The 20,589-nt window shown below is 35.1% G+C and overlaps 1 protein-coding gene across 1 annotated transcript; it reads left to right on the top strand.

Annotated features, from left to right (window-relative positions):
• The first annotated feature begins 12,309 nt into the window (after window positions 1-12,309).
• On the top strand, window positions 12,310-20,313 carry LOC145306031 (uncharacterized). The gene is made up of 2 exons (XM_080147962.1): window positions 12,310-12,426; window positions 12,725-20,313. Exon 2 carries the CDS (start codon window positions 13,003-13,005, stop codon window positions 18,616-18,618), a length of 5,616 nt encoding a protein of 1,871 aa, XP_080004088.1. The 5' UTR covers window positions 12,310-12,426; window positions 12,725-13,002; the 3' UTR covers window positions 18,619-20,313.
• The last annotated feature ends 276 nt before the right edge of the window (window positions 20,314-20,589 follow it).

The following is a 20,589-nucleotide window of genomic DNA, read 5'->3' as shown; positions in this document are numbered from 1 at the left end:
GTTTATTACACTAGTCCCCAAAGTTTTAAATAACATTTTCTTTTTCGTTGGCTCCACAACTTTGGGGACTTTAATTGAATTTTGATTGGTTGGTTCATTAATTTGAGTGTCCAAACATTTTAACCACCAAATGTAATCTACAAAATGGATAATTTTGTTTATCATCAATGGGAATGTACAACAATTTATTGGCCATTGTCTTATCCATTTAAATCTCTGGTAGAAACCAAACCACAATAGATCTCAATATTTGCAATACCCATGGACCTTAAGGGATAAGACAATGAATAATAAATTTAACTACACCTTCAAGTACGATAGAAAAAAACCTTCTTTAAATTAAAAAATTGGCTTGGACACTGAAAATTTGTACAACCTAATGGTGATTTGAAAAAAGTACCCAAGGTTTTAAGTCAACCAATGAGATATCACGATTAGTAAACTTTGGGTACCAGTGTGATTTACAGTCCAATGTCCCCTCCCTCCCTGACTATAGCACAGTTCATTGGACAAATAAAATTTCCATAAATTTTGCATGGTTCACCGTTTTTTACAATCCCATGCACAATTTATTGCTTAAACCAAAGTTTGCTTTTCCAATTTTTAATCATGTCACAATGGTAATTGTAAAATTTAGTAAAATCGTGTACGTACGTCCGTACGTCTAAAAAGCGGATAGCTTTTTTCGTCAATTTAGGCATGTTAGAATTGTCCTATCGATTATATACTTTGCATGATCATTCCTATAACAGTTAGGTACAATTTAGAAAGGGTAGCAACTCAATAATCGATACCAGAAAGTCCGTACATCCATTTAAAACATGTTGGTTTTTTTAAAACTTTTTAAACAGCAAATTTAAATAATAATGATTTTTGGAATACTGATTCCTAGGAAAACATATAAATGTAAGTATGTCCTTAAAAATTATCCTATATTTTAGCAGTTTTGCAACACATTTACTTACAATTTTGTTTATACTTATTCATATTCTGTTTATTCAGTTTTGACTCTCTACAATTGTTAAAGTTCGTTTGTCCTACCGTTTCCGAGATTCGCTTTTATGTATGTTGACATCCTTGCTGGATACTGCGAATTATTTTCTAGCAATATTAGAATTAGCCTTTGAAAGTACACCAAAATTATAGTTTTTATCTCAAACAAATTGATTTTAAAAGCTGTAATTGGAATCAAATTAATAGCTGGAGTAAGAACAAAGAAATCCCAAACAAATCATATTTGGTCATTATCTACTTCCGAAGTATTCAATTATTTTTTTAAGTAGCGCAGCTACTCTATAACTTTGAGTGTTTGTCAGTCTGTCTGTCTCATTTCCCTGGCAGCTAATAAATATATACAGCTAAATGTTTGGAGATTTATTTTACTTGTCTGATAAATGAGATATGCTTCTGATATTTCTTGTAAAGATCCTATAATCCATGATACTCTACATTTGTTCGTCTGTCTGTACAGGTCTGGTCAGGTTAGGTTTAATTGCGAACTGGGTAAGCCGGTTGGCTAGGGTTCCCTGCAGTGGTTAGGCATGGAGAAAAAATAACTCTCCCCTTGCTTTCCATTTATTTTAAAAGTAACGAGGAGGGGGGGGGTAGTAGAGTTCAACTGGCACTTTGTGTGAAAGTCCATTAATTTTGCTAATTATGGATGTTATCATTCTTGTTTTTATATTAAAAAACAACAATAATTATCACATTCAATTACTGCCTGAGAAAATTGTAGGGAACGGATAAAAATATGTTAAAATAATCGATATACATAATTACTTGGATGATGCACCAGATTTTTATGTACTCTAATAAAGTGATACTCACAGCTGGCTAGAATAACAATAACCCCTCATTCCCCCCTTTACCCCATCTTCTCCCCTACAACTGGATGACCATAAAATGAGATCCATATTATCAACCTAAATTGACGACAAATTTTCCCCTGTCAATATATCCATGTATTCTATATCCTTTGTTAAAATATTTATAGTTTATCCGTCATCTTATCAATGAACCCATCAATCAATTCAATAATATTTGTGGATGTGCTGAAAATAGATTGCCTATTTCTTCACTAATTTCCAAAGTTGTACAGCAGATAACCCAATTATTGCAAACGCTATTTTTAGCTACTCCGGTCAAAGGGAAAAACGATATAATGTATCCTCGACGATTTATACATTATTACATTCAAAATTTAAATTTTTCAAATTTTGATTTTTTTGGGAGTTTGCAGCTTTTTTAGCTAGTAGTAAATATTGAGACGCGAAAGCTAGGTACACTTTCGGAAACTTAAATTCAGTACATCTATTTGTACATTTATTTTCAGTGGGTTATAGGTGACAAAAATTTTGATATATTTTTATTTAGAATCATTATAAGACTTTTCGCGCAGTGATAACAAGTATTTTTAGGGATCTAAAGGGATAAGACAATGGACGATAAATTGATAAACATCCCCATTAAAAATAAAACAAATTGGACTTTCATTAGATTACCATTAATAGTTCAATAGTTTGCACATTACAAGTTTGAAATAACCAATCAAAATGAGTAAAATAAAACTAAAGTTTCTAAGCCTACGAATAAGATAAAAAGGTTTTTCGCCTAATTCTAGGGGCTTTGTATTCAAATGGGTAGGAGGCCGAAAACAAAAGCCTAAAACCAACCCTAGAAATATGTAAAGCTTCCTTAAAAAGTATAACTCATTCAGTTCAGTAGATATTGAAGTCTAAAGCTTCAGACTTAAAAGACCTTACTATTTTATATAATAGGATGTAAAAAAAGTAAAATCTATTAAAATGACAATTTTTTTTTATTTATTTAAGCTTAAAAATGTAATGTTATCTTTTGTCCTTGCATGACCTACTGTGTGTATTATACCCAATCAGACAAACTTGTCCTTGCATGACCTACTGTGTGTATTATAACCAATCAGACAAACTGAAGGATCTAGTCTTGATCCATTTTTACAAATTCACATGTAGCTGCGATGTGTTTTAAATTCCGCAAAAAAAAGTAATATTTGGTTATAGTCCCTTTCGTGGCCATGCCTCTTAAGGGGTGTTTCGTTGTATTTTCACAGGAGCTATGTATAGGTTATTTTAGATGATTGCACCGCAGGGGATAGATACAGAGGAGAAGCTACTGTGAAAATGGACGATACTTCCCTAAAGAGGCGTTGCAATGAGATGGAATATACCATTATATTTCTAACACAGCTAAATCCAAATAGCCCAAAACAAGTACAAAATCCTACATAGCTAATAATTATATTTAAACAATCAAAATGCAATAAAGATACATTAAATTGATTCATATTACTTATAATAATAAAATAAATTCTTAAACTAAATCTTTCTTATTTAATTTTTTTTCTTATTACGACAAATCTGGTTTTAAACTCCCCTAGACCTAAAAAAAAGCCTTACTATAAAGGAGAACCATATCTGTTGTTCAGTGGTTCTATAATAAGGCTCTGTGGATATTTATGCGTTAATGATAGCACAGCAAATCTGAAATGTATCTGGCTTGTATCAACAAAAGTTTTAGCGGATTTTATAAATGTTTAAATGCAAAATATTACTAAACGTCTTTAGCTGAAACTCTAATGTTATTATCCTGATTTAAAGTCTTTAAAATTGATCTATTATTCAAATCGGCATTGTGGATATTTTATTGTTTAAACATGTACTTTATTGTTTTTATTGTATTGTTTTAGTTCTAACCTTTTTCAAATTTTATTCATGAATATTACTTATTTTTTTATATTTTACTTCATTTTTAGCATACTTTAGAGTGAAAATAGTATAAAAATTTTAGAAATAGTAAATCACATCACATATGGGCATGACATTGACGATATGTAATATCATAGTCCATATAATAAATAATAATGATACCAAAACTTTACAATTATGTTATCTTATTTGTTGGCTTAAAAACTTTGTACTTAAGAATAATTTTGATTGGTTGGTTCCAAAATTGTCTACCAATAATTTTAATCTACAGAAGGGATAATTATGTAGATAGTCATTGGGGATGCACATTAATTAATAGTCCATTGCTTTATATCCCTTTTGATACCTACATTGTTATGAAGTTATTGTACAAAAATACTGATAGTTATCCACATTACTAGAATAAAAAATAATTAATATAAGGAAATATATTAATTTAGATCCAATTGTCCTACCCCTTCTGTAATTCCAAAACTCTTTTACCACCTTCTTGCTCTCCCAGCCACGCATTTAATGCAATATTTCATCCTTGATTGTGTATCAAATCCAAATCCTGGATTTAACTTGTCAAAAATATTCGGTGGAGTATGGGAAAGTTATGACATGATAATTGGGTATAAAAACTGGGAATCACCCCCCCCCCCCCCCCCCTACACCAGAATGATATTAGCATTGGGGAGGGTGGGTTGAAGTATGACTATGGATCTAAAGGGATAAGACAATGGCCAATAAATTGATGTAAATCATCAATGATGATACACAAAATTACCCCTTCTGTAGATTAAAATTGGTTGTTTAAAAGTTTCAACACTTAACTTAAACTTTTAAGTCCCCAAAGTTGTTAGACCAACGAGTAAGAAAACATCATTATAAACTTTGGGGACTTTTGTAATAAACAGCCCATTGTCCCCTCTCTTTCTGCTCACATCGAGTCAGAGGCGAATTATACTATCCACACCTCTCCGCAAGAATCCGCAAAGTGTGGCGATAAAATTAAGGCCTATATTTCATGTTTTCATTTACAGTTAAATCCTTCTTTCCCCTTCTTCAGAGATATTTAAGTTTTTTTTTAAATTAAAAACCTTATCATTAAAATCAGTACGACGACTTTCAATTTTTAGGACTAATATATTGCCTATCAAAAATATATTATATTGAAATACGATTATTGACAATTAATTAAATTATCTTTTAAAATGAAAAAAAATCTAAACTTTTTTTTATATCCCTGAAAATTTTACCTTTATAAATTTAAAATAAATAATTGTCTGCTAAAATGTTCACAACATAACATAAATGTTCATATAAATAACTCCCAGTGGTAAAAAAATAATAATATTAATTTGTTGTAATTTATAACAGATTTTTAATGCATTAGCGTTCGTATTTGATTTTATAAGAAATAATACTATAAAAAACGTGTTATTAGGCAATTAGCATTGGAGTTTTTTTATTACAGTCAAAGCAGTGCCGCATTATTTTGCGGTAACCAAGACGAAATTTAAATTATCTCCCGCAAACATGTATTCAATTTGCAAATGAAAAAATAGGGCCCAGATGCGTGCAAAAGTAGAATGTGAGAACTTTATAAGCAGGCAATTAATTTGTAGTACATAAATTGTACATAAAGTTGCAAAATTACGTAAATACTTTTGAAGAACATACATTTGAATATAGAGATGCTTCGCTTATAAAATTGTTGTGAGTAATCTAAAAATCAGATGAATATGATAATTATATCAACAAAAGCTGTTAGAAAAGTAAAAATCAGCATTTTGTGGTCAGAAATATATAGCTTTTCGCTTCCTAAATCGTACCCAACTTTTATTTGAGTTTTGTTCAATAAGGAGGACATCCTACTTCTTATATTTTAGGCTGGAAACTAAAAATTTTAAACTAAAGCTTCATGAAAAAAATTTCATGAAAAAGTTTTCCTGCCAACCACCATCTGCGGCGGAGCTGCTAAGTACAACTGGTTAAGATGCGGAAAGGGGTTCTACTTTTGAGGGTTAAAGACTGTTAAAGATATATAGTTTTTAATTTAAATTAACAGGGTTCAACAGCCGCGGGTAAGCCTCAGTTAAATCATCATATTATATCTTTAAAATTAAGCTGAAAATCTAAACTTGTTTCTTAACAGACAATTCTCCTTATTAAAATCTTATTTTGCACACCTGCGGAATTTTAGGCTTGTGCGCGGCTGTCGATCCCTTGAAATTACTATTCGTAGCCCAACATAAGAAAACGATATATTCTTTGATAACAGCTGATTTGATAAACAATATTTCCTTTTAATGAAAAAATATCTATTTTAGCAAAAATCATGTTTTAAAATTTTTTTAAAAGTTATACAGCTTAAGAAATAAATATAAATAATTTTTATTTAACACCTTTTTTTATTTTGCTGCCTTTATAAGGAAATATTTAATATATTTGAATCGGCTTAATGCAATTTTTTTTCTTTTTTTTTATGATTATTCAATACATATGAAAAAATAACATCTAAAAATCTCGCCACAAGAAGATTTAACAAACAAAACATTGATTTTAAGTACGATTTGATTTTTAAGTTTTAGGAAAAGTATAGAAATATTCAAAGTTAAGTGTTTGTTTACATTTTGAAAAAATAATTTTGCCCTGTTCTATTTGATTAGAACTTTTCTAACAAACTTTCTTTTATAAAAGATTAATATTTTTTAATGTTTTTTAAAACATATTACTTTAGTTTGGTTAAAAGTTTATTTTTCTAGGTGATTTAGGGGTTGCAATTTTTTTGCAAATTACGTTTTTTGGCTTTTCATTGAAATAAGTTGCACAATTCTGGTTTTTACTGTATAAATTTATTAAATGACTTCAGAAAAACATATTATAATACTTACATTTACTTTTTTTTTCTAACAATCTGTTTTTAAGGAGACTTTTTATATCGCTGACATAAATGGCATTATTCTGCAAAAAAATATCTTTTTTTGCAAATTTAAAGATATGAAAGTATTTAATAAATGGTTAACTTTAATTTTTATTTTATCAAAATGGATTATTGTTTCTTATAAGATGAAAATAAGGTATCGCAAATATTTGTTGCAATTTTAATGCGATTTTTTTGCAAATAGGAAGACATAGGATTTTAGTTTTAACAGATTATGATTCTGGACCCAAAATTACATAGGACTGAAGTTTTCGTTTGTTGATTGCTGAAAGTTAAAGTTTCTTGCTCTAGAATCGCTATGTGTGCTCTAAACCAATTACGCGTAGAGTTCAAGCATACCATTCTTTTTTTCTATAACATTTTTGAACTATATGAATGAAAGATAACTATAAAACGAGAGGATAACTTTTTTCTGGCTATAAAACAGTGTATGTAAAAAAACAAGGATGACAACATCCATAAAAGCGAAGCACTGAAACGGTAGGACAAACGGACATTAACACTTGTATAGTATCTGAACTGAATAATCAGAATAGGAGTCGAAGCAAAATTGTAAGTAAATATGTTGAAAAACTGCTTGAAGCAGGATAATATTTATGGACATACTTACATTTTTGGAGTGATTATAGAGTTGCTTCGCTTATAATATTGTTCTTTGTTGTCCCAGGAATCAATATATCAAAAATCAGATCAAACGGATAATTAGAACACTTGAAAATTTGTTGTTAAAAAGTAGAAAAATCAACATGTTTAAAATGGACGTACGGACATTCTGGTAATGATTAAAGAGTTGCTACGCTTTCTAAATCGTACCCAACTACTACAGGAATCATCATGCAAATTGATAGGACAATTCTAACATGCCTAAATTAACGAATAAAAGCTATCTATCTCGGACGGACGTACGGACGGACCGACCCTAATTATTGAAAAGCTTCGCTTTTAAAAATTAGCAAGAAAGCAAAGATAAAATCCATGTTTTTCTATTTCAAATTTTCTGTTTGTAATGCTTTTGCTAACTGTTTTTTTTTACTTATTAAAATGCCCCTTATAAAAAAAACATTAAAAACAGAGGTAGATCCAGAGAAAGAGAGGACAATGGGCAGCTTATTACACTACTCCCCAAAGTTTTAAATACCATTTCTTATTCCTTGGCCTAACAACTTTGGAGACTTTTCATAAATTTTGATTGATTTGACAATAAGTTGAGTATACACACTTTTCAACCACTAATTGTAATCTGCAGAAGCAGTATTTTGTGTATCAGCATTGAGAATGTACTTAAATTTTTCGGTCATTGTCCTATCCCTTTAGATCCCTGGGTAGATCTAACTTTATTTGGCTTTACAAATATTTTAGCAAAATTTTCCTCAGTGTTTCATGAACACCAGTCAAATCATTTTTGAAACAATTACAAGAAGTTAACATTTGAATCCACTTTCCGGTATTATGATGACAGTTTTACAAACGTTTATTCTCTAGCAAAGCTACTCTAAAGGTCCGTATGTATGTCCGTCCGTCCTTTCGTCTGATCATCTATCTGTCTATCCATCTGTCTGTCCTCCCTATGTATCCAAAGTTTATGCTGGCAGTTTTAGAAATGTTTATTCTCTAGCAAAGCTACTCTACGTATTATGTCCGTACATCCTTTTGTCGTACGTATAACTGAATTTAAACATATTTCTGTTTTTTATGGATGTTGTCATCCTTGTTTACGTATACAATGATCTAAAGTCAAGCAGGTTAAATTGAGACACAGAGACACATCCTGAGCTGAAAGCTATGAAAATCTACAAAATTAGACTAAAAACTAGGGATCTAAAGGGATACGACAATGGCTAGAAAATTGATGTGTATCCTCAATGATGAAACACAAAATTACCCCTTCCGTAGATTTCAATTAGTGGTTGAAACGTTTGAACATCCAACCAATTAAAATTCAGTAAAAGTCCCCAAAGTTGTTAAACTATTTAAGAAGAAAACTTTAAATATAAAACTTTGGGGACTAGTGTAATAAACAGCCCATTGTCCCCTCTCTCTCTGCTGACAAACAGATAATTTACTACTTTATGTACAGATAAATTCACTTATAAGTTATAACGATTTTCATGTAGTGTAATAGACATTTTGATACGATTGCTTTAAATTCGCTCATGCCTAGACCTTACAATCAATAAGAAAGTTTATTTGGAATTTTTTGGGAAGAGGTAAAACTAAACGCCTATTTTATCTAGAATGGCATAAAACCTTTTTTTAATAAATTAAGCCTAAGTTTTTTTAAAAATATTTTTGTGTGGGTTACCTACCATACTCCCCACTCCCTCCCTACATACAACCGTTGTAGGGGGCATACCCCCTAGTATCGTTTTTTTAAATGGTTAACTTTAAAATTCATCCCCCCCCCCCTCCTCCTCTCTTCTCCCCTAGTGTCGTTTCTTGTTTCTTTTTAAAAGCGAAGCTTTTCTATAATAAGGGTCGGTCCGTACGTCCTCACAAACGGATAGCTTTTTAAGCTAATTTAGGCATGTTAGAATTGTCCTATCGATTTCAAACTTTGCATGGTGATTCCTTTAGTAGTTAGGTACGATTTACAAAGCGTAGCAACTCTATAATCATTACAAGAATGTCCGTACGTCCATTTTAAACATGTTGATTTTTTAAAATGAAACCTAAGTTATTTTTAAAATATTTTTGTGTGGGTTACCTGTCCTACTATCCCCTCTCTCCTCTCATGCAATCTCTATGTGTGGAGGGTGTGGGGGGGGGTATACCCCCCTAGTTAATCTAAAAACCATAATGGTTGCAAAAATTATTTATTTCCTTACATAGACAATGTGTAGCATACCCACCATTAAGGAGTTTTTGAAAAACAGTAAAATTATTCCTTTTTGTTAGCAAATTAAGAAGCAGCTTATAGTGCCTAATAAAAAATAACGTTATACAATACAAATAACCAATGATAGGCCATTATACATTTTGTCATTTGTCAACTGCAATGTATACTGACCTATCATTGTTCATTTGTATTGTATGACGTCATTTTTATTAGGCACAATAAGCTGCTTCAAATGATGACAATATTATTTAGTTTAATAGGAATCCATTAAAATTTTGAGTCGTTATTATATCATTAAAAACGTTGAATATTGTACCTAGTCATTCTAGAATTCACCACTTAAAAACTTTATGAAAACATGGTCTAAAGTTTTGTGACAGTCTAAGTCAGCTTTTAGACTATTTTATACTTATTTTCTATTGCCCATTTAATAGTTTTTCTATTTAAGTAACAAATCTGTAATATAGATGAATATACAGATAAATACTTGCCCCCCTTTACCAAGGACCTTTATCGTCTGCTAGGAAACTGTTTTCTCCTTCTTGGCTATGTTAATATTCCCGACACTATTAGATAATTTTCAAAGACCCAATTGAGAGTCGGCATAAGGTCCCCCTTCCACCTCTAGTGTTTACTCTAATCTTTAGGATACCAAGATTTTTAACAGTTTTAAATGCTCACTCTCCCACTCTATCTTAAAAGTAATAAAGTATTCATTACGAATTCTAACAGGGCAGGGAGTGGATTTCTAAAGATTAATTAGAAAATTTTTTTTGGAAGTAGAATATCCATGTATCTAACAGGTGAAAGTGTACAAATTCTTACTTTCTTTATCTCTCTGTTTCTTAATCTCTCTCTTTTCCTCTGTTTTATCTCCATCTCTTTCTCTATATTTCTCTATCTCTCTTTATTTCTTAAATATTCACTATACATCTATCTATCCATCTCTTTTTCTATATTATCTCTCTCTCTCTCTCTCTCTCTCTCTCTCTCTCTCTCTCTCTCTCTCTCTCTCTCTCTCTCTCTCTCTCTCCCGATTTCGCTCTCTCTCTTCTTCTCTCTCTCTCTCATTTATCTATCTGTCTCTCTCTCTCTTTCACTAACTTGTTTTTTTCAAATAATGCTCCCTCTCCCAATAGTCGTAATAAATTCATTATCGCTCTAGTTAATGATTTTTAATATTCTCTAAATGGGTGTTCGAGGCTAAGGATATGTAGACGAACAGTCAAGTAGCTAATTTTGTATTGGTTACTCTAAAATTCATATACCCTTTTTAAATCAAAATTAAAATTTTCAAAGCTATTTATAAATGTGTTCTTTAGTTTCAGTTAGGTTTGGTTAAGCATTTAAGGCTAAGTCTGTAAATTGTACTGGTACCCATAGTTTTAAAGAACGAAATCTCGCAATCATTAGCTTACCATCTTAAAGGACTGAAACAGTGTCCATACTTTTCCACTATTATTATAATTCTACAGAAGAGTAAATTTATAACATTTTTGGGATTGTACATTAATTTATTGTCCATTGTCTTATCCCTTAAGATCGGTAGGATGTATAAATATCTATTTATTATCGATTGAATTATCCCTAACAGGGGAGCTTCTAATTTATCCTTATTTCCAGCTTGGATGTCGCACCAGATTTTTGTGTACTCTGTTAAAGTGATGCTCTCAGCTGGCTAAAATAACTATATCCCCATAAAGAACCTCATCTCCTACTATATGAACGAACTAACCAATAAATGAGCTCCATTTCAGTATATCCAATATATCCATGTACACTGTACATAAATCCATTTTTGAGGGTAGTTCAAAAAACCCCAACAAAAACGGCCTTATTGAAATTTCTCTATCCCCCTCCCCTTGTTTATTAACTAAAAACTAATAAACTAATCAAAAAACTGAATAATTTTAAGTCTACCTACCTCTCTTGATGCAAAACTATTAAAGGATTGGGGCGAAGCAAATAGCTGAACATATTTGTATAAAAATTAAGCAACAGTTTTAAACATATCACAAGGTAATGGGAAGTCAAAAATATAAAAAAAAAACAATCTACAAAAACTCAAAGAGAACGGAAAGGGATAAAAATTACAAAAAATAGTCCAAAGAAGTATTATTCATAATATTCATACCTTTTTGAAACCACTATAGTAGCAGTAGTAATCTTACCTAAAAAAGCAAAAAGAAATTAAATTATGCCGTCTTTTTAGATCTGTTTTTATACATTGACTAAAAATAGGATTTAGGATTTACATGCTGTTATTTTATCAACACAAGACAAATAGTTGTAATATCATTATCAAAATAGCGTTTAATGGGCAAAAATTTACTCTGAAATGTTAATCTGAATTAAAAATCCATTACCTCATTTACAAAAATCATATAATTTAATGCAGATTGTTGCAGAGAGAGAGAGAGAGAGAGAAGGGGGGCTGTTTATTAAACTAGTCCACAAAGTTATGAAAAAACGTTTTCTTATTCGTTGGCGTAACAACTTTGGGAACGTTAGTGAATTTTAATTGGTTGGCTCATTTAGTTGAGTGTTCAAACATTTCAATAACCAAGCTAAATTTACAGAAGGGGTAATTTTGAGTATCATCATTGGGGATGCACATCAATTTATCGGCCATTGTCTTTGTCTTAACCTCTTTTCGAGGAAGCTTTGTGTTTATCAAGTTCGAAATTAAATTCCTTATCATTAAACCAAAAACAAAGCGCAAATGTCGTCTTTTAGGGCTTTCCTTTCATAATGTGGCGCGGCATAGAGTGTTTGTTTATTTTGAAGCGCACGTTCTTTACTTTTGAATGAGATATGAGAGTGTGAAGATTGCGGAGAACAAAATTGGGCCTATCATTGGTCTCATTGTGTGCGAACGACCCTAGTATATCAGGGATTTGAAACCATAAGAGCTTCAGGTAGAATTTGTTAATTTGATTAAGAAGTATGGTGTATAGGACGATTATATGTAGTTTTAAAAAGGCTTTAGCCAGCTAAGCATGAAACTTAATTATGATTAATATATGTTTTAGTAATTTTTATGTGCCTTATTGTTGCATTTAACAATGATTTATTAAACCAAATAATTTTCCTTTAAAGCCAAAGTTTCCAAAGATTCTTTAACCATAAGAAAAGAAAAAGATTTTTTTTAGTGCTCAAAGTTTTAAGATAACGAATAATATTTATTCTGTTTATTAATTGATCTTGTAATTTCAGGTCTTTTGAAATAATTTCATCAATAAATCTATATTCAAACCTGCTGTTGAATCTTGATGGTTCCTGGTATTGGGGGTTTTGTATGTTCGCCAACTGATCTCGTGAACTTCCCGCTAATTCGGAAGTCCAAGCTCAACCAAAGTGTCATGGTTGAGACAATTTCAAAATATCTGATGAATAGGCGTTAGCATTCATCAAGAGATCAATAGCATCTAGTGAATTATTGATGCAATAAACTGTGACAATTTTTCTGTGAAATAAGTACCTAGTGAATCAATATGCCACTAACCAAAAAGCAGAAAATTGAGCGAGCTATCGCTATTGGCAGTGAAAGGCTAGAAGTTTTTGATGAACAGTTAAAATTGTTTTATGACAATCTAAAAGCCTGCCAAAGTTTTAGTTCATGTGAAAATGTGAATGTAAAATCAATTCGTGACATTTTTAGTGAGGTCAAGGACCAATCTGACCTAATAAAAAGTCTAAAACCTGCCGTGGAGACTAGTGAGCTGCGCGAGTTTAAGCGTGATTTGGATGAAGCTAGTGAGCAGAAAACTGTTGCAGATAAAGTTTATGCGTCGTTGGAGCAGTGTACAAAAATTCTGTACTGGCTTGACAATGATTCAGATGACGCGAGGTCAAGCACTGTCGCCAGGAACCTTGACGTCATTGAGAAGGTGAAGATGGACATGGGAGTGCTTAAAATTTCCGTGGAGTTGCGCCAAGAAGTACGTGATATGTACCGAAGGCTTAGAGAGATGGAACGTCGTTCATCTAATCTGGATGAGAGTGGGACACCTGCCATGCTCTCCAGAAGTATGTCTGCTGTGGATGTTCGGAGTTCCAACCCGCAGTATGGGCGCTGGGACAACAGTTTGTTGCCGTCGTTCGACGGTACTGACACGGATTACCCAAACTTTAAACAGGTCTTTAAGGATCTATGCTCTGGTTATGGATTTGCTGACCAGAGGTTAAGTCTGATGTTGTGTATGGAGAAGGTGATAACCAACCCGGAACTACGCAAGCAAGTGTCAGCGATTAGAGATCACAATGAACAATGGGCGTTTCTTGACCAGATGTTTTTATCAAACACTCGCCGGTTCATGAGGATTTTAACTAAGTTGAACAAGATGAAACCTGTGGATAAACCTGTGGACGTGGTTAGCGCAATTGCTACCTTCAAGAGCATGATGCAGGAGGTAGAAGCCATCGTTGGTTCTGCAGCTAAGGATTACAACCACCTAACTCTCATTCATATTTTTAAAGACAAGTGCCCTGAAAATTTGAGGGACAAAATTATGATGGAGCTTGGTAGCATGAACCAACCAAACATCCCGAAGATTGTTGAACTGCTGGAGAGGACCAGAGGTGCCATGTTGGCCGGTGATATGTCCTATGATAGTGGCGCCGGCAAGAGAAATCGTGATAGAGCTGCCGCTGCGCAAGTATCTGGCCGCAGCGACGATAAGAATGGAAAGGCTGGAAAGGGCAAGGCTTCCAAGTGGAACAGTGCATGTCCTGTGGAGAGCTGCAAGGAGAAACACCCGATTTTCCGTTGCCTCACGTTTAAGAAGATGGATGTGGTTGACCGGAAGAAAGTTGTCCAGCAGAAGAAGTTATGTGAACTCTGCTTGTGTGACGGCCATACTGCTGACAAGTGTAATAAGTCTGATAAGCTTGGTGTTTGTGGTACCAATAATTGCGACAGATACCATTCCAGGTTACTCCATGAGGCTAGTGCTGGTGTGAATACAGTTTACAAGTCAAGTTCTGCACCCAGCCCCTGTACCTTCTTACTTCAGTTAGTTCCTGTTGTAGCACCTGGCGGCGGCACCTGCCACGCCACGGTAATGTTTGACTCCGGGGCAAATTTGCCACTCGTGTCTGAGAAGTTATCCAACAAGTTGAAGCTGAAATCTACCGGCAGATATACAACTATTTCTGTAGCTGATGGTAGTGAGTCTTCCTGCCGCAATGTTGTGTTTTATTTGAAGGATAGGGACGGCAATCTGAGGGAGTTTGAGGCAGCTGTCATGCCTACCCTCGGCGGGGCCAACGAGATGCGCTCGGTCCACCCCGAAACTGCCGCCGATATATTTAAAATGCCGCCAGAAAGGTTTACATATATTAGTGGAGGCTTAGATATCATCATTGGAAATACACATCCTGACGTGTTTCCTTCAACCTACCAGAAAGTGGGCCAGTCTATGTTGTGGCGAACCATTTTTGGTAGTGGTTTTATCTGTACGAGTGCTGATGGTGGAGCTGGAGATCAAAAGTCAGCTTATAAGGCTGTCAGTGTCAGTGGAGGCACTTTGCCAGACTTTCTGACGTCTGAATCGTTTGGCATACAGCCGCAGGCACTTTGTCCAGGATGTACTGCTTGTCAAGAGTGCAAGGCTATGGCCGACGGCACTACCTGGGACCAACGTGAGAGGCAGAGGATAATTGAGGCAGGTTTAACACTAGACTTGCAGTCCAACAAGTGGACAGGTCAATATGCTTATATTGAAGATCCTCACACTTTACCCTACAATGAGAGTTTAGCCCGCAAAATTGCTGAAAAGGATCGTGCCAGGATGGTCAAGGAAGGTACCTATGGAATGTATGTGGAGGTATTCAACGACGCCATAAGAAGAGGCGTTTTCCAAAAAGCCACGCCTGAAGAGTTGCAGTATGAAGGACCTAAGTCTTGTTCATCAATAGTGGTTGCTTTCAAGGAGGATTCAAGTTCCACACCCATGCGATTGTGTGCAAATAGTTCTCTGACGTTCAAGGGTACCAGTTTTAATAACATAATGCTGGGAGGCCCGCCGCCAATGCAGAAGATATTTTATCATTTGATGCTTTTCCGCGGTTACAAGGTTGGTATAACCGCGGATATCTCCAAGTTTTATAACTCCATCCTGGCCACAGAGTTCGACAGCCAGATGAAGAGAGTTTTATTTTCCCCGACGCCAGATGGTCCACTTGAAATTTACCTGACCAAAGTTGTAAATTTCGGCGAGTTAGCTGCGGGAAATTTGGCAGTTACAGCCCTGAAGTTGACGTCCCGCCTGTTCGGCGGAAAGAGTGAAGCAGAGGTCAAGGAGATGTATGGAGAGGGACAAATAAACGGTAGTGAAATTGTTGCCAAACCTGAATTATGGAAGGAGCCACAAATACCTACCTACCCTGATGAGGAGTTCAAGTTACCTCAGATTCCAGTTGCAGTCAAGCTTGAGAAGCACAGCTTCATAGACGACGTTATTTCGGGAGCAGGATCGAAGCCAGAAGCCAAGGAGATGATGAAAGAGGCCGACAGGATTATCGGCAAAGGTAGTTTTTCCTTCAAACAAGTCATTTATTCTGGAGATGATTGCCAGCATACCAAGGTTCTCGGGCTGATATGGAAGCCAGCCACCGATGTGTTGTCCATTGCCACAAGAGTCAACCAAGATGGTAAAGTCAAGGGAAGGAAGGTGAAAGAGGATGCTGATTTGTACAACCTCCAGGACGCCTTGGACGAGAATCTGACGAAGAAGATGGTCCACAGGTTCGCCGCCCAAACCTTCGACCCGATCGGGCTTTGCAGCCCTATTCTGTTGAGAATTAAACTTGTCCTGCGGAAAACCTGTTTGCTGAATTTGGGCTGGCAAGATTTCATTCCAAAAAGTCTACGGGATGAACTTGTTCAGTCGCTGGAGGACAGAGCTGAGGTCGCTAAATTGGAGTTTGACCGTTGTGTGGTTCCGGATGAACCAACTGGCCTTCCATCCTTGATGATGTTTTCGGATGGGTCATCAGAGGCTTATGCATCCAATGCATATTTGAGGTGGCCAACTAGACAAGGATTTGAAACGTTTCTGCTAGCCACTAAGTCAAGAGTTGCGCCGGTCAAGTGTGAGTCAATTCCACGCCTTGAGTTGATGGGATGCCAAATGTCCACAAGGCTGGCAAAGTCCGTCAGAGATGCCTTGCCCTTTGATATTATCAGAGTGATGTATTTTACTGATTCATCGTGTGTTTTATCACAAATAGTTTCCAACAGTGCTATGTTGAACACATTTAATTCTCATCGTATTGGAGAAATTCAATCCGCGACCAACAAGGATGACTGGAGATGGGTCCCGGGGACGCAAAACGTTGCAGATTTGGGCACCAGAAGCACCTGCAAAGTATCAGATTTGGGACCAGGTTCCAGGTACAGATTGGGCCCAGAATGGTTGCGCCAGGATGAAAGTGCGTGGCCGGTGAAAACTGCCGAAGAAGTCAAGCAGGTTTTACCCCCAGAGGAGTTGAATACCAAAATGGTTAAGTTATGTTCAATGAAAGTTGCCGGAGAAGCCGCTGAAGATGTCTTTAGGTTTAAGCACAGGAGATCATTTGGACAGGCCAAACGTATTATGGCAGCTGTCCTGCAAGTTGCGAACACCTGGTTGAAGAAGCTAAAGAGCAGACAAGAAGGTAAGGCTACAGCCGCTGGTAGTCATGTAGCAGCCGCAGATTCTGTGTACAAGCCGTCTTTGTACAATTTTATGGCGGCGGCGGAACTTTTCATTGTGTCACGAAGCCAAGAGGATGAGTGGATAAATGATGCTAAAGGCAATTATGCGTCATTAAATCCATTAGTGCATGAAGTATCATTGACCTGGCCTGTCGTTGGTCCCGGTGGAAATTATGTGACCAGGGAGATGAGGATTCTTAAAATGGTTGGTCGAGGACAGCCAGTCATTGACGCCATTACTGGCGGCCGTAAAATGATATTTGAAGACATGCCAGGTTTAATAATTTTGGAGCCTGGTAATTGGTTAGCTGCTGTTTTTATGAGAGAAGCGCATGTTGAGCTTCACTCTGGTGTCCGTGGAACTTTAGCTGAGAGCCGCCGTTGGTGCTGGATTGTGAAGGCAAGGAGGTTGGCCATCATGGAAGTGAAGAAATGTTGGCCCTGCAGTGTTGAGAGGGCTAAGGAATGTCGTGCTACCATGAAGGAGGTGTTACCTGACAAGTTGGTCCCGAGCAGGCCTTTTGAAGCTGTGCAAGTCGACCTGATGGGTCCGCTGGTTACGAGGAGAGCTGCCGCCAAAACGAGGAGTCAGACAGCAACGAAGAAAGTGTGGGTGTTCGTGGTAGTCTGCAGATTCTCAGGGGCGTTGTGGTTAGATGCCTTGGAAAAGTATGATACCAGCAGTATCCTGTTGTCCCTGCGCAAGTTGGAAGCTGTTCATTGTCTGCCGAAGATCATAGTAAGCGACATGGGCACACAATTATCCGGTGCTCGCAAGGTTTTAGAGCAGAAGTTGGGCAGCCAGGTAGAGTTTTCTTGGTCTCAGATCCCGGCCCGAGCCCACCATTATATTGGGCAGGCTGAGAAAATGGTGGGATTAACCAAGAGATTGCTGTCCAAGAAGTTGGTGAATAGTTCTGTTAATTTCAACGAGCTCCTGGTGCTGTTGGCGGAGGTCAGCAAAATTATGAATAGCAGACCACTGACGATTGAAGCTGCGAACGACGTGGAGAATTGGCGGCTGATTACCCCTGGCCAGCTGCTGGGAAATGTTGACCGCCAGCCGTTGTGCAATGTGGCGATGAAACCGGAGGACCAAATTTCCTCCAGGTTGAAGTTGTTGGAAGATTTATCTGCCCAGTTTTGGACTGCCTACCGCCAGGAGATCCTACCGAAGATATTACGGATGTCCAAGTGGAAGGACGAGATGGCAGAGCCACTAGCTGATGGAGATGTAGTTCTGGTTACGAGTACCAATCCGCTGATGAGATGTTTGAGGATGGGCCGAGTGACGAGAATTGAGGATGGAAGAAAGACGGCAAGAGTCTTGTTCAGACTGACAGATAAATCTCCCCTAGAAGAACATGCTGTATCAGTCAGGCAGTTGTTAAAAATTATGATTAATAATTGATTCTTATTTTATGGAAATTGAGTTTTTTTTAGTAAAAAGCCACATTTTTCATATGCCTATTTTTATGCCTAAAATAAGAATCAAATGAAATGCGATTAAATATTCTTCTATTTCATATGCTCAAATTTAATTTTATTGAGTTTAATTTCTTTTCAAAAGTACAATTCATTTTAAAACTTACCTGAAAAGTTTAACAAAAAGGAATAAATGTGTCGAGGTTGCGTGATTCGATATTTATTCTAAGAAAAAAAATCAAGTATTTTTTAGCAGATTTTTTTTTAAAATTATATATGAATTTCAATCAAGTAAAACATTTTTATTCAGATCAAGGAATGATTGAAAATTCATATTTAAAGTCTCATATTTTTTTTACAAAGAAAAATTGGTATTTTTTTCATAATTCCGATGAAAATTCTAAAGAAGATATTATTATTTTGCTATTCTTTAAGTATTAAAAAGTTTTATTGTTGATTAAGATATTACAGTTCTTATTCATTAGGTTTGAAAAACTTTCTGCCCAAGGATTTTGAAAAATTTTTTCTTACTACTCTTTTTGATGCTTAACAAATTTAGTTTTAAGTACCTATAAATCTTAATTTTCTTGTCTAAGATTTATTTCGTTTTATTTTTACCATTATTTGTTTACATTTACATTTCAACCTGATTTCGTAGGTACTTATTGATTTATTAATAATGATTTATTACCTATTGATTATGAAATGATTATTATTTAGATAGTTGTTATATTACAACATCATGATTAATAGGATTATCTATTTTAGGATTGTGTATGTGATCTTGTGATTGTCATGTGCATGGAATGTTGTATGGTACAAACCAATCCCCATCCTTCTATCCTAAAATGTGAGGTATTATGAGTCCTAGTGAGGAGTATAATATTGTGTATGCATTTCACGGGGTTTCATTTAGTTAGGAGCAAAATTGTCACGTTTTCGGGATGTGGCCATTCTCATGTGATTATGGTGAGTTGAGTTTAGTGAGAAATGTTGCTAGTGCTCAGCGCAAAAAAACCTTGAATCTCGTTAAGGAAGTTAATTTGACTTTCAAACGGGGGGTGTGTCTTAACCTCTTTTCGAGGAAGCTTTGTGTTTATCAAGTTCGAAATTAAATTCCTTATCATTAAACCAAAAACAAAGCGCAAATGTCGTCTTTTAGGGCTTTCCTTTCATAATGTGGCGCGGCATAGAGTGTTTGTTTATTTTGAAGCGCACGTTCTTTACTTTTGAATGAGATATGAGAGTGTGAAGATTGCGGAGAACAAAATTGGGCCTATCATTGGTCTCATTGTGTGCGAACGACCCTAGTATATCAGGGATTTGAAACCATAAGAGCTTCAGGTAGAATTTGTTAATTTGATTAAGAAGTATGGTGTATAGGACGATTATATGTAGTTTTAAAAAGGCTTTAGCCAGCTAAGCATGAAACTTAATTATGATTAATATATGTTTTAGTAATTTTTATGTGCCTTATTGTTGCATTTAACAATGATTTATTAAACCAAATAATTTTCCTTTAAAGCCAAAGTTTCCAAAGATTCTTTAACCATAAGAAAAGAAAAAGATTTTTTTTAGTGCTCAAAGTTTTAAGATAACGAATAATATTTATTCTGTTTATTAATTGATCTTGTAATTTCAGGTCTTTTGAAATAATTTCATCAATAAATCTATATTCAAACCTGCTGTTGAATCTTGATGGTTCCTGGTATTGGGGGTTTTGTATGTTCGCCAACTGATCTCGTGAACTTCCCGCTAATTCGGAAGTCCAAGCTCAACCAAAGTGTCATGGTTGAGACAGTCTTATCCCATTAGATCCCTGAGATTGTTGAATAAAAATTAATTTTACATAAAAATTATCCCATTATGCACTACTAACGTAAATTATCTAGAAAAAGTTTAATTTCATGTGATATAGGGTGACAACTTTTTAAAGAGAAGGAACGGTTAGAAATGA

The sequence above is a fragment of the Acartia tonsa genome, chromosome 14 (assembly GCF_053477335.1).
Source record: "Acartia tonsa isolate MP-2025a chromosome 14, ASM5347733v1, whole genome shotgun sequence".
Lineage (NCBI taxonomy): Eukaryota > Metazoa > Arthropoda > Copepoda > Calanoida > Acartiidae > Acartia > Acartia tonsa.
This window is presented reverse-complemented; position numbering and strand designations above follow the sequence as displayed.